Source organism: Thermobia domestica, chromosome 8, assembly GCF_964235325.1.
Source record: "Thermobia domestica chromosome 8, izTheDome1.hap1.1, whole genome shotgun sequence".
Taxonomy (NCBI): domain Eukaryota; kingdom Metazoa; phylum Arthropoda; class Insecta; order Zygentoma; family Lepismatidae; genus Thermobia; species Thermobia domestica.
In genome coordinates this window covers 18,980,575-19,000,265 of record NC_137461.1, presented here as the reverse complement: position 1 = coordinate 19,000,265, position 19,691 = coordinate 18,980,575, and the positions used below count along the sequence as shown (strand labels likewise).

The window sequence follows — 19,691 nt, the reverse complement described above, 5'->3', positions numbered from 1 at the left end:
GTTAGTAGCATTCTCGTGACCTTTTCTTTCCCAAACCATAAAAGTTAGTAGCATTCTCAAGAGTGAATTTGGGTGCGAATTGGGCCGCATTTTCATGCATGTGATAGAAGCATGTTTTCCTTGTGATTTAGTAGTATCTAAAGCAGACCATAGACATTTTTGGTAGTGAATTTTGACGTCTTATATAACAAAATTATCCAATCTATACCTGTATTTGTACAAATAAAAAAAAAAAAAATCGTGACCCAAAACCTAAATTTCTTTACTTTCATGACCATTTTCTGATTTCGTGACCGATCGACACCCTGAAGGTTTTTCATGCCACCGGCGAAGAATTGTGGTGGGTGCTGGCGACAACATTGCCGAATTGCTGCTTCTACATCCGAGTCACAACTGTAGCGCTGACCCTTAAGTTTGGGGAAGAATCAAAAGTCGCAGGGCGCAAGATCCGGACTATAGGCAGGATGTCAACATTTTGCCAGCAGATGGGACAACTTTGAATTGTTTTTGGCCAAGGGGAGAACGTGTAGCGGTACTCCATCGACTGACTATCCGTTTCCGATTCGTAATGGTGTATACACGACTCGTTGCCGGCGATGAATATTCCTGGACGCACAGCCGTCCGCAGTCAGAAATTCAATAACAGCCCGCGGTTTCAACCGGACGTTGCACTGGATGCTATTAATTGCTCTATTATTCTGGAACGAGGAGATAGAAAGGTGAAACAAGTGACATTCTATAGCCTAAATGTCAGTGCATTAATGATAAAGTTCAGAATGTTTGCAGTACTATTGGCCAAGTAGTGGGCTTGGAGGCATTACTTTCTGAATCACCCTCGTAATATTTTATATATATAAATAAATTTAAAACACTCCAGGAAAAAAACAAAAATGGTTGCAACTGTTTGGAATAAAAGACTACATTTTGAGTAATTGCCATTTATTTAAAATATTAAATCTCATTTTTGGGACAAATTTGACAGCGAATTTTACTAACCACATGTATGGCACAAACACTTTTCTTTTTATGTTTCTTTCAACCTTAAATATCTACTTTACGTCATTATGTCGTATCAAAATTGATAATATTTTACATTACTATTATTTCTTCCTTAATAATAATAATTTCGACTCAATACTGAAAGGAAAGAATGTTGTACAAACTTTGTTAAAGTAATTTATTAAAGTACTCTTTTTGAAGTTCAGTCTGAACCGTTTCTATCACCAGTAGGCAGTGTACAGTACATTGATGAAGACATAGGATTTTATTATTTCGATGATCTTAATAATAAAGTTTAAAACAAATGTTGTCTCACTAGCTAAATTCACATTTTCGGCTGAAGTACACACACAGCTTTTTTTTTTTTCTTAATTCATCCTTTTCAGCAAAAATCTCCTTAATTACCGAAATACTCAGTTTTTCGTAACATAAAACAAAGAGGCGTTACGCTGCCCAAATTGTTAATTACTTACTATTTATTCCATATTTAATCCTATTGTAAGAAAAAAATGACCACACAATTTCACTACAAGATTGTGCAAAATCACATTAGGGAAAAACACTTCAATATATCTTTCGTATACTTTGTTTGGAGTTCAACGCCACTTTTCCGCTTACAGAACAAAGCCTACTGTAAGCCTTAACAGTTTCTTCTAATTATCCAAGTGAAACTGTCTTTGGTGCGTTGGGTAGGCCAAAGACGAGGCTTTCAGACATTGGTACATTTGTTCCAATGTAGCCAACCAGAGGGGAAAATGGCTTATTTCCAAATTTTCCCCCAAATAGGGAATTAAAATTTTCTATGGCTGGAAACACTGCTACCAGATAGACGCAAACTATCTTAAACTTTGGTACATTACTAATATATTACATAAGAATCATGTCGATATCTAAGAAACGAAGCTTGTAATTAAAAAAAAAAAGATTATGACGAACAGGAAAAGTAAAAAATATCAACGTTTAGAACCTAAATTAGAATTTTTCGTGCATCCCCTAATTACCCAATTTTAACAATCTGTACTTGCTTTTGTTCAGTAAGAACTGATGATCGACTGGGGTACGCTGACTTGCGTTCGTACGTGTAGGTACGGATTTATAAACATAAATTTTGAAAAGTTCGATTTTTTGACCTAAAGATTTTAATTTCCCTAGTTGGCAACACTGATTTTGAGTTAGTCAAATTGGTTCAGAAAATTAGGTATCCATATGAGGTATATACCTGACAAGTCCTAAGTAGATCTCTCTAAAATGAAGTAAGTTACACTGAAAAAACAAAGAAAACTCAGAATTTCACGATTTTTTTAATTTGGACTCAAATTCGAGAAGGAAAGTAGACACTCAGAAAAAAGATTACCATAAGGATAAACTATGGTCCAACCATATTTGGCATAGAAAAAAATCATTTTATCTTAACTAGCGTTCACACAGCAGAGGATTGTGACAATTTCGTGTCACTTTGGCCATTAGGTCTAGAACGGGTTAAAGACAACTATGAGTCCAGTAATTAGTGAATTGTGAGTAAACAGCGGTCACATTTCTTCCAACAAGATTATAAAGCACATTCCTTAAAAAAAAAAAAAAAAAAAAAAAAAAAAAAAAAAAAAAAAAAAAAAGAGAGGGAGAGGATTTGTCACATTTGCATCACAACTAAAATAATACGACTCAAATTCAAATCCATACAAACACTGTACACTGATATTGATATGCTTTGTAGAAGACGTGTCTTTAAATTCCATTCTTTCTTATTTATGACTACCATTGCAGTTAGGACTAAATTTATCCTTACTTCATGTAGTACTTTCTATTCTTTACTTGATATATTATACAAATTACGTTAAATGAAATATGCGCGAGGCGTTCCTATAAGCATAGTGTGAATTTATTAGTATAAGCCTTTGTAACTTAATTCTTCTAATTCATTACAAATAATTTATTAAAAAGAAAGTATTCTTCCAGCTAACTTGAGACAGAATTCAGATTTTCTTTTCTTCATGGATAAAATTTTGTCACACAAACATCAAGGTTCACATTCCGTAAGGTTTACGTCAATGCAACACAAAAAACCTGAGTTTTGCAATAACACTCATAGCAGCTGCACTTATCTTTTTTTTTTTTTTAATGTCTTGCGTTGCGACATGCTCCGAAATTTTTGCGAAGGCTGGTATGGAATAAGGCCTCAAATGATATAGATGTAATACGAAGCTTTGTTTCTTCGAAGGCTTTCGGCGCAAACTACAAACTTATTTCTTCAACAGACACTTCCACAACAACACTGTATTTGCAAGTATTTCTGTAGCTTTTGCCAGAATCTTCTCTGTTACTACTATTACTTGATAAAATCTAAAGCCAAATATATTTAATAAAATAATCATTTTTTTCCCTGATATGAAAATCACTAACCATTTTAATAATATCGAGCACTGTAACTATCTTCCATTTTTCAATAAATTTGGCTATATTTTAAATTTTGTGTAAGAAATTTTTGAAGTACATTATGCGGAAAGGAACTTCAAACACAATATTGTTAAAAGATTATAAAAATGTACTTGAGGAATTTGATCTCAGGTAAGTAAGCTAGAAGTGAATGTGCTACAGAAGTTGGACAGTCCTGATTTTAAAAAAAAACAATGTTAATGTGACATTATTAGATTGTCATTTAGTAACAAAAACTTTTCTTTCAAAAACAATTATATATTATTTATAAAGACACAAATAAAAGTGAATTATCACCTCCATTTTAATTAGTAGTTGGATGAAAATTTTCACAACATACCAATGAATTTGTATGGTCCAATAATGAACTAAATACTAGCATATAAGCTCTGTTTTCACTCCAATAATTCTAATTTGGCAATTGAGCAATTAACCAGAAATAAAGTTCATTAAGAGTCAATGTTCTGACCACATATCGACCCAAATAAAAGCAGTCTTGCCGATTGTAGCTCTTCATGCGCTGTAACGCAAGAAGTTTAATGTCGATCAAATTACCAACCGAGTTATCCAGATTGATACGCGACTCCACATTAACTGACTAAATCTACGAACAACACTGGACTTAATACAAGTATAATAACACCACTGCAATCTGTTCTCCGTCTCTCCTTTCCCAATTAGCAAATCATGTTTTTACATACACTTTGATTATACTTTAGAAAATACAGTAGTAACAATGCAACATTCAACAGGAAATATAAGCTACGCTGCCTTTTATACATTTCTCCTGCAATGATCAAATTAAGCTTAACAAGATAATGAATATACACAGGAAATTCTAACAAGTGTGTCATCGTATATATATGTTTGTACACTACAAATACAAATTAAATTACTCCTCATATTTCATTCAAAATGCGATATAAATAGAGAAATCACTCTGCAATTGAGACTGTTCATATACACATCGCAATTTATACGAAACACAGGCACCTTCCATACAACATTCGATTTTCATTTTCATGGAGGACAAGTTTCTTCAAACAATAGTGAAAACAGTTAAATTTTCTTGGACTCCCATTTACAAATTGTGAACCATTAGTAATGTTCAACCGAAAAAAAAAAAAAAAAAAAAAACATTAGTTTTACGCTAGTTTCTTACAAAGATTTCGTCTTATAAGGAATACTCCTTCGATGTTCTAAATAGTGTCAAAAGCGATCAGTGACAGAGAGATAATTTACAACTCCACAAATAATATGCTTTAACCACTAAATAAAACCTACTCAGAGGATAATACGCTTTTTCTTCTTTTGATTTGTATTGATGGTTTTTGTTAGGGCGCGCCTCTCTGAGGAGCAGAACCAGTATAGTGCGGTCGATGGCCACCCACCAGGAATGAAATCCGAGACCTCATGCATGAGTGCCACGTGCTTTAACTACTATGGCCAGGGGAAAAAGGCGCAAGGATAATGAGGTATTTATACAGGGTGGCCCAAAAAGTAGAAATACAGTGTCATCTAAATCTTAATTACGATTTTCAGACGCGCAAGTGTTGGAAATGTCTCATTCCACATTTCAATGTTCTTCAAACCTACCCAGAAGGCTGCGACACACATTACGATAGAAATATCGAAGATATCCAAAGAGAGAAAAAGCAAAGACGTTACACACAAGAAGTTATGGCAATACTACCACTGTATACCTACTTTTGGGCCACTCTATATATTCTCCTGAATTCAATTCAATGTTACCACCTGCACTTGGTGGTATATTATTCAACTTATTTTCTTCCTCCATTTCCTTTCCATTTGTTGGAAATGAAACGCCCCACAATTATGCACTTTATTCTAAAGCAGACGGATAATCAATGAAAGTAATTAATTGTTTGTGCTCTCCTATTCGGAATCGAGCCCAGGAGTACGTGCACTGCAGGACCTTGCGTTAGCCCCTAGACGAGCGCGAAGGGCTTTCATCTGTTCGAGATCTAAATAGGAAACTATCTCTGACAGTATGCTTGTAATACAGAATATATCGCATGATTACATTATTCACAACACGAATGGGAGAGAGAAGTTAACAAATTTGTGGCAAATATACGAGGCTAAGTTTTTCAATTTCCAATGAGCTGTAAACGAAAACTACAGAATTTGACCTGACTAATCCCTCAGCGAGAGTTTCTACACTCACGCTCACGGTGGCCAGTCATATTTTAAATCAATCACGATTCAGACAGACGCAACTAACATTTATATTGATGTAAGTCATATAAAGATTCCTTATTAACTAAACTAGAATATTTTTAATGATAATGAAGTCCCAGTCCATGAAGAACAATAGGCGCGAGATCTGTATTTTCAACTAACAATAAATTGATTTTAAATTGCTTTTCAAAGCCATTTTTAAAAAAATAATACCAGTAAAACACGCGATTTACTCATCTGCTGGATTGTAATAAAATTTCAGACAGAGAGAATATTCTTTAGATATTGAGAATATTGATATCATCGAAAGAGGAATTCGTGTCATTCAGTTTAAACTTAAAAACAGTGTGTCGTAGATTACCACTGAGGCGAAATTAATTTAAAATCACTATAGACAGTGATAAGTTCTTACACTTGTTTCTGTTCTTCAAACAATGGGTACTAAGATGAAATGCCGCTGTTCACAAACTGCTGGGTAACCATGTGCCAAATACCAACGAAGTCTGACTTACTACATCTTGCGAAAAACGCAAGATATTGGGAGTAAGGGAAAACAGTGTTGGAAGATACTATCTTTAAATTTGTGAACATTCTTATCAACTCTGCAAAAGTGTGCTTCTTTCGATACTCTCGAATAAACTTATGACAACTTACAGGACGAAAGCATTCGCCGATCTTTACTTCTTCACCTAGAACTTATACTCTTCTACAAGTTTCCTACATATAACCGTCCTACTCATTCACTTACCATAAGGAGGGACGAGATTTTATAATTCTGACTTAAAACAAACTACCGATGAATCTTCCAGCGATATGGAAAGCTGTTATAATCGCAACACTGGGTTTGCTCTCTCACAGTCTTCCACCTATTTACATATGAAAATTCAGGGGAGCTTAACGACCAATAACTCACTTAACACTTAGGTTGGTTTTAACACTTCGGTAGCATTACGTTGGAGACGAATTATAAAACTAAGCTCCTTGAATATGTAGCTAAATACACACATGGGAAACTTTTGTACATACCGGTACTATTATTCTTTATTTATTTACTCTTACAACTCATTAGACTTGAAACTCTCGTATTTGTGAATTTGCTTTAAAAAGTAAATTTTGAGAATAGTGGTACGAAAAAGCATCTTTCTGTCAGTACATACAACGCAAATTATAGGTAATATAGGAACTATATTAATATATATATAAGACAATTGTAATATCATACATAAATACGTTTTAACGATGCAACATATGATATAGATTGGGAATTTACGACAAGAAAACTAAAAAAAATGTACACGCAAAGAAATAAACGCGGACACAAAATTCTGTATACGGGCAACGGCTATGTAAGCCACCACACGCAACGCGTGCACACAGTACCCACTGAAAAATTACCGACGGTACTGTAAGTAACAGTTGGCTTTGAATAGCATTCCATCCCTCTGTGCGTGACTTCAATACTCCCCAAAGGGCAACGACAGATGTCTCCTACTAAAAGTGTGAAGACTATTACAATACGAGTCTTTGCGTCATTAGGAAACTATTTTCACACAAAGAAAACTGTATTTGTAGCCATAATATGTATATTCAGGTATTCTCAATTTGCGAGTAAAAGATATCACCAAAATACTATTTTTCTACATTAACTGCGATGGATGTACTTACAGCTAACCCTTAGTTATGGGATATTCCATTTTAAATCAAAATTGTTCCATTACGATACAGGCATATTTAAAAGAACTAGGACATATCTAAAATAAAATGAAAGAATCGGAACAACATATTAAGAGAGTGGTAATCTCACTTGAATATGGAATATCAGGGCTTGCAATTGTATAGGGCGAACTGTACCTAAGATTTAATTTGAACATGCAACACATCTCTCTCACTAAAGCAAGTCAGATAGAACACAAATAATATGAGAGTAATAATCCTATATAGTAGCATTCGACCCTATATACACACGAAGGCATATCTTAGTTTTTAGTCAACGCCGAGATTCAGCAACCTCAAATAGTGCCTATTTTTGCGCTCTTAACTCTGTGCTACTCGCCAACTTTCACTCATTCAGGCTCTCAAGCTTATCAGTGGGTTAGAAAACAAATACCCTCGTGTAATAACACATAGTAAAAAGTGAAATGGCTGAAAATTTTTTAAGGCATTAGGAGTCAATTCTTCAAAAATAACATGTTTACAGCTATTATCTTTATGCATAGCAATTGTTAATCTTATGCAGAAAGTGCAAAGAGATAAAGCTTTAAACACACTAACCAAAACATAACAATTGTATCCATTAGGAAGCTTTCTCTTTCTTCGAAATAGTATATTTACAACGTGTCTTCCCTCTATTCCGAAAATGCATGTAAAAAAATTAAATTTTCACTACTAACGTTGAATGTAAGGACATAAAAGCTACAAAAAGAAGGAACCTTTTCTCATTCTGGATTTCCCTTTTAAAAAAAACTAGTTTTGATCTAAAGAACTGATTGAAAATTCGTACTGCAATTATTTTTGACAATAACATCACAACACTAGTACACTAGGATCAAGTTATTTGGATATAAATTTCCTAGTTTAGTGTTGACTCTGCTTATAGTTTATTTTCACTATTTAGACGAAACTGAGCATTAAAAAAAATAAAAAAAATGGTGTCCTTTATCGTTAAAAATAGCTGCTTTAATTAGTCGATAGAAAAACACGGAACAAAGCTTTAAAAGGCCTCCGATCATTACTATTCACGAACAGATTTCAATAGTTCTCAATTTTAAACCCGCTGACATCTCTAACATTTTGATTACTTCAAAACAAAAACGTGCTTAAATTGATATTTCACACATGATCTTCATGCGTTTCACTGCATATTACACATAACTTGCCAATTCCTCTCAAAAATATATAAGAAACAAAATACAAAATTAGTAATATATTACTTTCTGACCACTGAAAGCAGGAAATCTTTAAGCGTTTAGCATTATGATATAAGAAATTTCTACACACAATTAAGAAGACTGTTTTCAATGTAAATTAATAATCATACATGATGTATTATTTAAAAAAACTTTTCGTTAACAAAGATGGCTAAGAAATTATGAATTTTTGCTACGTTTAACAGAAAACGATTGCCTAATGATGGAAAATTACCAGCTACACTTTGTTCATCCACACACATTATTCCAAAAGCGCTCGCATTACAACTATATATAACTTCTCAAATTAACATTTCACGCTTTCCTTCTCAATTAGTCTGAAAACATTTTTTGAATAACAATCGATCTATATGATTGAATAAGTTGCTAATTTAGACTTGTCTTCCGTAAACAAAGGACAATTTTTGTACTCTAGAAGAGTTCATGTTCCCATACCCTACAGTTTACAAAGAATTTACTTTCAGTCCTACCGCTACAACTACACAGTATATATTTACGAGAAGTTCAAAATATATGGATCATCAAGGCAGTACAGGAAACAACAGTAAAAAGAAATTCTACCAACTACCTTCATTTTTGTCAATGTTCAAGTCTAATTAAGCTGCAACATTGAACTGTCCTTTGAGAACACAACACACAGTATGTACAGTATTAACAATAAATATAAATTCTGATATCGTGGAGAAAATATTGGATATAGGGGTAAAAAGTGCTAGTATTAAGGTAATGGTTAACTTATGCTAATTTGTTCTATTTACATTTCTTTTTCACTTAATTAGCAGAAACAACCTAGTTTCAAATAATAATGACAATAATAAAGTGCACTTCACTCCGTTAAGTGCTTACAAATGATAACCTCCTAGGAAAAGGCTTAAAATTAGGCGTGTAGAAAATAAGATAACCATACAGCCCTTAAAAAAAAGAAGTTTAAGTAGTACTCTTAGAGAAGATGAATAATCTAAGCTTCCCTTTCTTGATTCTGATTTCGTTTACTGATATGCGGAAGATTTCAACGAACTAACTTCGCTGGAGCCTTTCTATTTGAACTGTGCCCCTTCTGGCGCTGCTGTCGATGTATGTTTTCCCGTACCTCGCTCCAAAGGGAAGGGACAAGTTGCTGTAGCCGAGATCCTTCAATTGGTGGTTATGGACACGGTTACTACATTGATGGACTTCGCTATGCACTGTCTCGTTAGCCGTTCTAAGTAGCCTACGGTCTTCACGCGCCACAACCAAACGACTGAATGACAAATTGGCAACACTTCTTCCCCCAAAGCAAAGGGAAGGTTTCCTCCTTAGGAGGGCGGCGGGGATGAGTCAGAAGTATGTTTTACATATTTTCCGAGAGCACACTTGAAATAGTAAGGCTCTAGCAAAATTTCGATTACAGTAACTGATAAAAGGATACAGTCTACAGATTTTCATGCATAATTTTATCGTTAAAAGTGACTTCAAAATCTGTCATTCTCATCTTCATAAATTAACTAACCTTAGTAACTACACTTGAAAGAACGACAGTTCCGTACAAAAATGCACAAATAAATATAGGAACATATTTTTATTGTTCATACTAGATATTAATTGTTAGTTAACAGCGACAGACTGAAGTAACTATATATTGTACTGCTACTGAAACCAATGTAAAAGGCGCATATTCTTACAGAAGAACTGAACAAGCGAAATCTCATGATAAAATGGTTCGCAAATCCTCTTCTCTCTATTATTTTCTAAAGATATCCCTGGATTTACTTGGAATACACATAATAACAATAGTACATTTTTGTTATTGACAGGAAACGCTCAATTAGAATAGTAACTTACACATGAATGATATGCAATACCGCACTGAAAAAAACTATGAGTTATTATAATACTGTGAAATTATATGCGCATTTAAAGTTGGAGGTGATCATATATTTTTTTATAAGCTGTATGGTCATCATTCTTTGAAAGGTAACTCATTAAGTCTTACTTTATTTAACGTTACTTTCTAGATATATTTAATTACATCAGCATACTTACTATAAATATACACTTTATTTTTACACTGCATGACACTAAAAAAACACGTCTACAAATCAAACAATCTCTCCTATATATAAGTGCATACCTGCATTTTAACATGTATAATTATACACACACACAAACACACATCCACAGCCACCTATGCTCACATTATAACCAAATACACTGTGCATGGAATATATACTTACAAACTATTCGTGTAACGGTTACAAGGTATATATATATAGCTATATCAATCTTTCTCCATTGGAGATATATATGTATTAAAAAAAATATTTCTAAATCTCCAGTTCTGTCATGTCCAGGCACTTCTCGCGTACAAAGTACTTCGTTTCGCCAAACTAAATATAACAGAATATTTACGAAAAAAGAACTTGTACTTTTATTTTCCTCTTCTCTCCACATACATATTCCACGAACTTTTACTCTGTTAATACAAACTTCAACTTATACCACAACAACAATGAACACAATGTTTGGAACCATAAACATAGTATTACGTAAAGAAGCACTACAAAACTTATTTTTTGGGATGAAAAATAAATACTTCTCTCATTTTTCCATGAAATTAGTTTCTTTTAAAGCATATCGAGATTCATTAATAGAGAATTCTGCGCAGATCCGTACAAGTCCGCAACTCTATAGACCAGGGAACACATAAAAACCAAACTTTAAAATATGAAAAATGTACTTCAGATTATATACGCAGACGAACTTTTTTTTTAAAAAAAATCATTTAACATTGTTTTTGGAAACGGAAGTCACTTAATAAACTGAAAATTACATTAAATATTTACGTTCCTTTCAGGGTTGGCTGGTTTAAACCAGAACTGGTAAATATAATAATAATAATAATAAAATAAAAATAAAAGCTTTGAATCGTGTAAACTTAATGGTGAAGTTTCCACATATCAAATATCTGCATTAGTTTTATCTTCTTTTCACCTTTTAATCAAGGCCTCCCATGTTCAATTCTCGATCGAATCACAAACCTTCTTTCAAGTGTAAACCAAGTAGTGGTTTGGATGTCACTTTAAGCGAAAGTCTTCTTGATAATCTCGGTATTACATAAGGATGTTAAGCCTAAACACACGAAACAAAACCGAATTGTATAGGTGAATACAAAGAAGCCAAGGTTGCTTAAATATATTGATAGAAATTGGTAAAATTTATCGACTGCCTACGTAGATTCCAGCATTAGCTTGGATTGGACTTTCAGTTTTAATTTTATTGAATTATATCTACATACTAAATTTGTAATTTCATACCTATTTTGGCGTACTGATTATGATACGTTGACCGTAAAATTTTACATGTAAAGCAATAACTGGATTTTCCTGGTGGCTAAGGCGGGAGTTTCCCGATTTAACAAATTTACTGACCGGAACACATAACTTTATAATGAAACGGGGCAATCCTGATTTCCGAATAAGCGAATATACTATTGGTGTTGGACTGAAGTGGGTATAAGTTCCACTCTGATGCTCCAAGTTCAAATGGAGGACAATTTGTCTCGGATGTAAGCCGAGAAGCGGTTTGGATTCCGCTTTAAGCTTATATGACCCCTTCTAGCATAACTCGTGTTACACAGTAACACCTACGCGAAACCAACTTATTTCGGTCCATATATAATATAAATACACAGCAAATTATTTAAACCCAAAAACCCTGGTAAAAAAAAAAAAAAAAAAAAAAAAAAAAAAAAAAAAAAAAAAAAAAAAAAACTGGTTCTTTTTTTTTAAAAAAGGTTTTTGCCAACCCTGGTTCCTTTACATGTCTAACTACATTCAAAAGAAAATTTTACTGCTTGTTATGAATAGTATTTGATTTAACCTTATAACGGTTTCCAATACCCCACTAATACCGCACTGCTATCAGAAGTATTTTCTCGTTTTCCAAAATAAATATTTAAATTTCATATTTTATTGTAATTGTGAAACTATTTCGTTGATTTGGATAAGCTTTAATCTCTAAATCATTAAGATAAGACTTTCTAAAACTGAAAATTACAAAGTTACTGCGGACACATTCTCATCTGCGAAGGATCTCTGAAAAAGAAATAAAAATACTCTTACATGATGCTTTTCGGTCTTCATGAGATCTTTTTCACAATTTTTTGCAGAGAAAGAGAAAACATATTTAGTATTAACAATGAAATAAAAGGAAATATTACTTACATACTAAGAAAGAAAGAAAGAAAAAAAGACCTTTGGCAAACCAAGTAGGAAATCATGATTATCATTATTCCATTATTTATGAACACAATGCTACAAATTTCCTCCTTAACAAAACTCACGTAAAAATACATGCAATATTATTTCTGATTAGAATACAAACCAATATCAATGAACAGACTATTAGAAAAAAAATCTCAATTTAACTATAATAATTTTTCTGAAGTCACCCAAGTACAGAGAGATTAAATTTTCAATTTTTTTAAGTAAAAGTATCTCTGCATAATAAACTTCACCAAAACCTTTTATTTATTTATTTATTTATTTATTTTATCGTCGCCAAATAAGCAAAAATAATTGTAGACCGACTATAAAATCCGTGCTAAGTGCAAAAATGAATAAGTTGAGTAAAAAGCCCAAATTTTACTTCAGAGCTGTTAAGACATATAGGTACGCGCATTCTTTTGGCGATTATTTGAACCAGGATGAACTGATTTAAATCACGATTTTTTAAATAAAAATAGTTGATTTAAATCAAATTTCAAAATAAATTAATTTAGAATTATGTGGAACTTCCAGATATCTTTGATTCTTCCAAAATTAATACTTGTTTACCTATTTTCTTTGTGAACGTCTTGCTTGTGTGTTGGTACACTTCTGTCGTAGTGTAAAATGTATTTGTTGTCAATGTTCCAAAAACAGTGTATGTAAGTGTGATAAATAGCTCTTTGCAAAGGAGTGGATGTGAAGAACATGTAAATCTCCGTATTAAATTTTAAATTAGATTTTCTATGATGAGAGGGAAAAAAAATCTGAGGTCCTTACACTAATTATCGACACTGTCAGAACATTTTCAAATTTTAAAAAAGTAAGAACATTTCGGTTGGTTTTCTATCTATTTGCATAAAACAATTTAGATATATACACCTGCAGTCGGGTATATTGTTCCGATTATTGTTCTTAATGGTTTAGTTGAATTGTAACTGAATATTTGTACCAGCTGATTTTGTAGATGTGGTTAATGTACAAGTCATTCTACTCATGTCATATAGACAGTTCATATTTGAATTATAAGACAAATTAACTTAGAGTAATAATAATAATAATAATAATAATAATAATAATAATAATAATAATAATAATAATAATAGTTTCTGTCCCATTTCGATTATGGAAGATAATAATACAATGAAACTCAAATATATGTACAGCCCAATATGAAAATGAGTATTTCATGCAGAGGATGATTAGAAAAAATCCCGTATAAACGGGTAATGGGGGAATCCTGCTTTCTTCTTTTCATAACATAGGGTTTTCATATCATTAACTATTCCAATGGGGAAATCACCAGGGACATTTAAGACGAAAATTCTTTTGTGTGCGCGTCTGTTTGTTCCCAGATAATAGGGGCGTCTTTAGAGGGGTTCAATCCCCCTCTCCGAAACTTTTTTTTTTTATTTTATAACTTTAGGCGAAATTTACATATCTTATATGTATTTCGTGCCGCAAGCTAGTTCCGATTCTTTTTAAAATATGCCCCTGCGAAATATCTTTTTATGGGGAAAAAAAAAAACCTGTCATGTTGATAAACATTGCTCTACTTTTTCCTTAATGCTTAAGAAACATTGCTTGGGATTGAAATACGATAACGATTGGGGATTAATTCAAACTTCAATCCCAATACTTTAACTTAAATGGCATAATTAAACAGGAAATGAAATGAAATCTTTGAGCTTTACATCCCACGATTATGCCGGTTAGGCTAAAGGAGACGATGATTATGAAAAATAAATGAAATGGTGGAATGAAGAAAGTGGGAGAACCCGGAGGAAACCCACGCACACGGTGCTTGTCCACCACAAAGTTCACTTAGCGGGGGCTGCGATCGAACCCGAGACCCCAAGCACCAGAGGCGAACGCTCTCCACTGGGCCACCGGGGCCCCATGGCATAATTAACATTTAGTACTAATTCCTAATGCTTTTTCTTTAGTTTGCGACTTGTATTGTACGAGGAGAAAAATATTGATTTAAATTTTAAAAAAAATCAACAAAAATGATTTTTCCCCACCCTGATTTGAACTACTTCCACAGTGAATACTATAGTGCTGCCAAAATGTCTCGAGCCGTGGCAAAAATGCGAACTAAAGCTCACACCCCGACACACCCACGCGTTGAGCCAATAAGGGTTCAGCAGCTGCTAAGCGAGATAGCCTTAGCGAAAGAGAGTGGAATTCCTTCTGCCGATAGCAGCGCCTGAAACGGAAGACTAGGTGTCAAGTCAATGTGGTATGTTTATAGATAGCCCGTTTTCCACTGAGCAGTGTTAGGCACATAGACCACATTTTGACATTTCCACTTTTGACACTTAGCACGGATTTCATTTTCAGTCTACAATTATTTTAATGTATTTTACAAAAGAATGCTGCAAGAAATTATCACATATGCCTACAGCAGTATTGAAATCAACTTTTGACATGGCATATAAGCTTGCTGCTTACTTTTTTAAAAACAGAAATTTAACAAAATGGTGAGTGCATATTCTACGGTTAACAACGTGAGAAATAATTGTTTATTCTTTCCTGGATATTTCTTTAAACTGTTTATTACTTACAGGTAATATACTTTTGCTGCATATTAAGGCACACATATTTTCCGTGAAAAAAAAAAAACACTATTTTGCAAAACAAAGGCACAAAAACAAACTCAGCATTTTAAACATACCATTCACATTAAAGGATGAAACCTCGTAACTGAGTATTATGAGTACAGGGAGAAAATTCAATAAGTAATTCTATCATTTCTGAGGGGAAATGTATACACAATATCGGTACACAAAACACTGGAATGTAATATACAGAGATGCAGAACAGAATAAAATTAAATTCCTTCAGTAGATTAGAATAGTAAAATTTCAACCAGAGGAACTTTTGTATGAGAATGCGTGCAGGTCAAGTGTAGGCACATCATTCGAAATAACTGTTGAAATTTTATAATTCTTTCACTAATTTCCTTTCATATTGTTCTCCAAATTTGTGCTGGGCGACATGACAATGCCCTACTTAGCATAGTTGAAGTTGGAGGATGTCACAAAAAGTATTTGTTGAAAAACTACAATTCTTTAATGATTTGCATATAAATACAACATTCGGAATACAAATTGCGTAAAAATCATAAAACTACTGTGCAGGAAATATAAACCAATTTGCGCTAGATGGTCACTGAAAAGCAGGAATGCTATCTAATCGGGTCGGGGCAGGCCGACGCTTGTGGGTCCGCGCGGTTGCCTGCGTACATAGGGAGCAAGCGCGTCAGGTATAGGGGGTACGCACATAAGCAAGAGTAGTGAATACACGTATGTTTCCACAGTGATACGAAATACTATAGAAAATGTAATGGTTTAACACTACTAACGCTATACTTATAAAATAAAAGTAATTTTTGTATACTGTGCAGAATACTACGACGCCTTCATACAATAATATTACTACAGTCCTTTATAATATACAATTATTTCAATCGTCGTATAGCACTTATAATGATGTTACTAGTGAGAGTAATCTTACATTAATAATGATTTTACGCCAATAACCGTACATTAGTAATTATTTTACGATAAAGTACAACTGTATTACTGACTATTTAATTTAATCGCCTGCGGAAATTTGTTCCTCATAAACACGTGTTTCAAAGTAGAATATTGAATTTTACTTGAAATGTGGTGTGGCTACACTTAACTTGCACCATAGAATGAGTGTTCAAGCAAAAACAGACTTATAGAACACTATGAAAAAGTCGTTCGAGTTCTATTTGACGTTATCTTGTAAAAGAAAACAATTTACTTCTGATTAATTAGGCTGTGTAACAGTACTTTTCATCACTCTTCCTCCTTTGCTTAAGTAACATATAACAGAAAGACAATGAAGTTTCTTTCTTTCGCATAATACACCTGCGATATTTTCAGAAACAACCGATCACTTAAAGTACAACCTCCTTCTTTACATTTATAAAGAAAACATGAAAAAAACTTTTCTGCAAATTCTTACTTAGGGAGAAAATATTTCACACTAGTTATTATTATTTTACAAGCAAAGCAGTTACGAGGTTTTGCCTTTAATGTATCAATAAGCCATTATGATGATATTACATAAATGCCACTGAGGTGAAAATTATTTCTGCGACTTGGAAACTACAGCAACAAATACAGAAACAGAGGGCAATCAACATTTAAATTCCATTGTAAAGTCCATAAAATAAAATAAAATAAAATAAAAAAAAATAAAATAAATAAATAAAAAAAAAAAAAAAACTATTACCCTACCATATGATTTATATACTTGACAGGCATTTTTGTTTTACATATACAATTATATTAAATACGTGGTCACGGACAAACGTATTAACTGATTCAGCCAAGACAGGAGAATATGGGTTACTATGTAAGTACCACTGATTCCGTACCAATACGTATACAACAAATTATATCCAATAAGGTTTCAATGAGAGGTTTACTTCATTCTAAAGAGTTGTATGTTTCGAATACTTCTTGACTTTGCTTTTATACAGAGCAACAAACTAAGTGGCATTCATAGCAAATATACTATAAAATAAGCACTATCAAGCATAATTTAACAGTGACGCAAAAACTGGTATCTTTTTTAGTATCTGTACATCTTTCTGTCAGAGTTAATCTTTACATTTAAGAATACTTAAACAAAACTTATTTCTTAAAACAAGTATAGGTTTTCAGACTCGAAAGTGCTTGTGGAAGGGTAGATGGTGACTAAAACTCGAATATTTTTTTTTTAATAAAATAAATATACATGCACAAAGATGCATACTAAAATTATTTTAGAAAAATATTATCCAACAATTTCTACGTGAGTCTGTTCTTGGTAATTAAAGAAAAAATATTTTACCACAGTCGTCACATAAGAAAATACTAAACAATTCTCTTAAATGGCTTACAAGAAAACTATACAAAAAACAAAGCCAAACTGGTTCTTACAAACTCTGAGTTTCTTCTTATATATATATACAAAATCCAATTTAGCATTCAAATGTTAGATGCATCTCCTGAACAGCATATAAACTAATGCTTTCATAGCTTGCGGTTTAATGTCAACTACCAGCAGAAAGTAATTATAACATTCAGTAGCTAATACTTCCTTAAAAAGTGGTCCTGTGGTGAAGATATTTATATCAATGAAAACGAGTACAAGGACATTCACGATACTAATGTCTCATTATTGTTCTTACACAGAACTGAACACAAGTGTATTGTAAGCTGACCCATTTCTTATCATTTTAAATGACTGCTAAACAACTATATTGAAGGCGGAATCACAAATACACGTTTCTTAATCTATTTTAGTCGGTAAGACATTACCGAATCACACACAAGATGATGATCTCACGCTACTTAAATGACTAAGAAGGTTGAAGCTCTTGAAAAAAAACTTCAAAACTCTGTTCGTCGACTATTTTCTTGCTGCGCACTGGAAACTAAAAATACTACTCGTTTCAACCTTTCACAATATTTCCAGACAAACTAACGTACGACTAGCTTGCAGAGTCCACAATCTCATCACAGCCATGTGCACGCTACTTCCACACAGCTATACAGAAAAGTGAAACTTAAACGTACACACTCCCTTAAACACAGTACAATATTTTGGCTTTTACGTATCGACAAAATGGCCCGTTGTGGTGTTGTCATTCACAGAACACGGCCCATCGTCACACAATAATACTTCGTCGGGAAAAAAACATCCCTACAAATTAGGTTGCACGGAAGAAAGTTGCATTTGTGTTACAGACACACAAATGTACACTGCGGAAACCAGACACAACTAAAACTTGCACACTAGGTTGCTAGCCACGGGTGATGTTTCAGGGATTCCTTACTTCGATCACCGTAGTCATACAATACTTCTTCACCAGGATGAATATCATCTTTGGCTATAAGTACCAAATGAGGGCGGTTCTTTACTTCTATTGTCTTGGTGACTAGATTTCCATTACGACTGTGATTCACAAGTCGACCCAAGCGACCGGTTTCCGCTGTTGCGTCCACACTGGAATCGAAGGTACGTTTTATTAACAAAAACTGGGCAAAGAGACAACATGAATTACACAATTATCACTATGTTTTCTCCTATAAGAATGTCTAACAGGTTATAATACAGGGATAGAAATCGTTAAAAACTGTTATTATTATTATTTAATTTCATAAATCATTCACCTTCACTAATCATCCGTTTTCTTTAGCCTGAACGGCATAACCGTGGGACATTAAATTAAAAATATTCCATTGTATTTTACTGATTTAAATGCTACTCATGCTAGTGTTTTGAAACTACATATAACTTAAAAATAAAAATGAAATCTCAGATGATGTGTCTGATGAAGAAAAATATATATAGCCGATACCGTAACTTTCATTAGTAATAATAAGTGTTTGCTTTGGTCAGGGAGTATCAAAAAAGTTCGTGTAATCACCCAGAAGGTGACAAACTACGAACTCCCTCGGATATGCATTTTATAGTTACGTCCTTGTATGTTAACCATGCAAATTCTGGGCTTGTTAGAACAACTCTTTTTCTTTTTTTTTCTTTCTTTCTTTCTTTTTTTTTTTTTTTTTTTTTTTTTTTTTTTTTTTTTGTACGTAAATCACTGAAGGTGTGATGATTAACAAGCTTGAGGAACGGGGCGTCAAAATTTCCTTCATTTTCAGGGGAAATCAGCAAAGCAGATCCACGAAGAGATGAGAAGTCTATGGGAATGAAAGCTCATACTATGATACGGTATCCAACTCGAAACGGCGATTTCAAACTAGACACATGACCACCGCGAACGTCTCTAGATCTGGGAGACCATCTTTCACTGACGATGCCGTCTTGAAGAAAGATGAGAAGGTCATAATGGAAGACA

General features: G+C 33.3%; 1 protein-coding gene across 2 annotated transcripts in view; it reads right to left on the bottom strand.

Moving 5' to 3' along the window:
- Positions 1-922: 922 nt before the first annotated feature.
- Set8 (SET domain containing 8) overlaps positions 923-19,691 on the bottom strand; it is a 48,887-nt gene continuing 30,118 nt past the window's right edge. For both annotated transcript variants that reach the window (XM_081768180.1, XM_081768181.1), the window contains exon 6: positions 923-18,835. In XM_081768180.1, the coding sequence (XP_081624306.1) occupies positions 18,625-18,835 (211 nt within the window). In that variant the 3' untranslated portion in view covers positions 923-18,624. The remainder of the gene's footprint in view (positions 18,836-19,691) is intronic.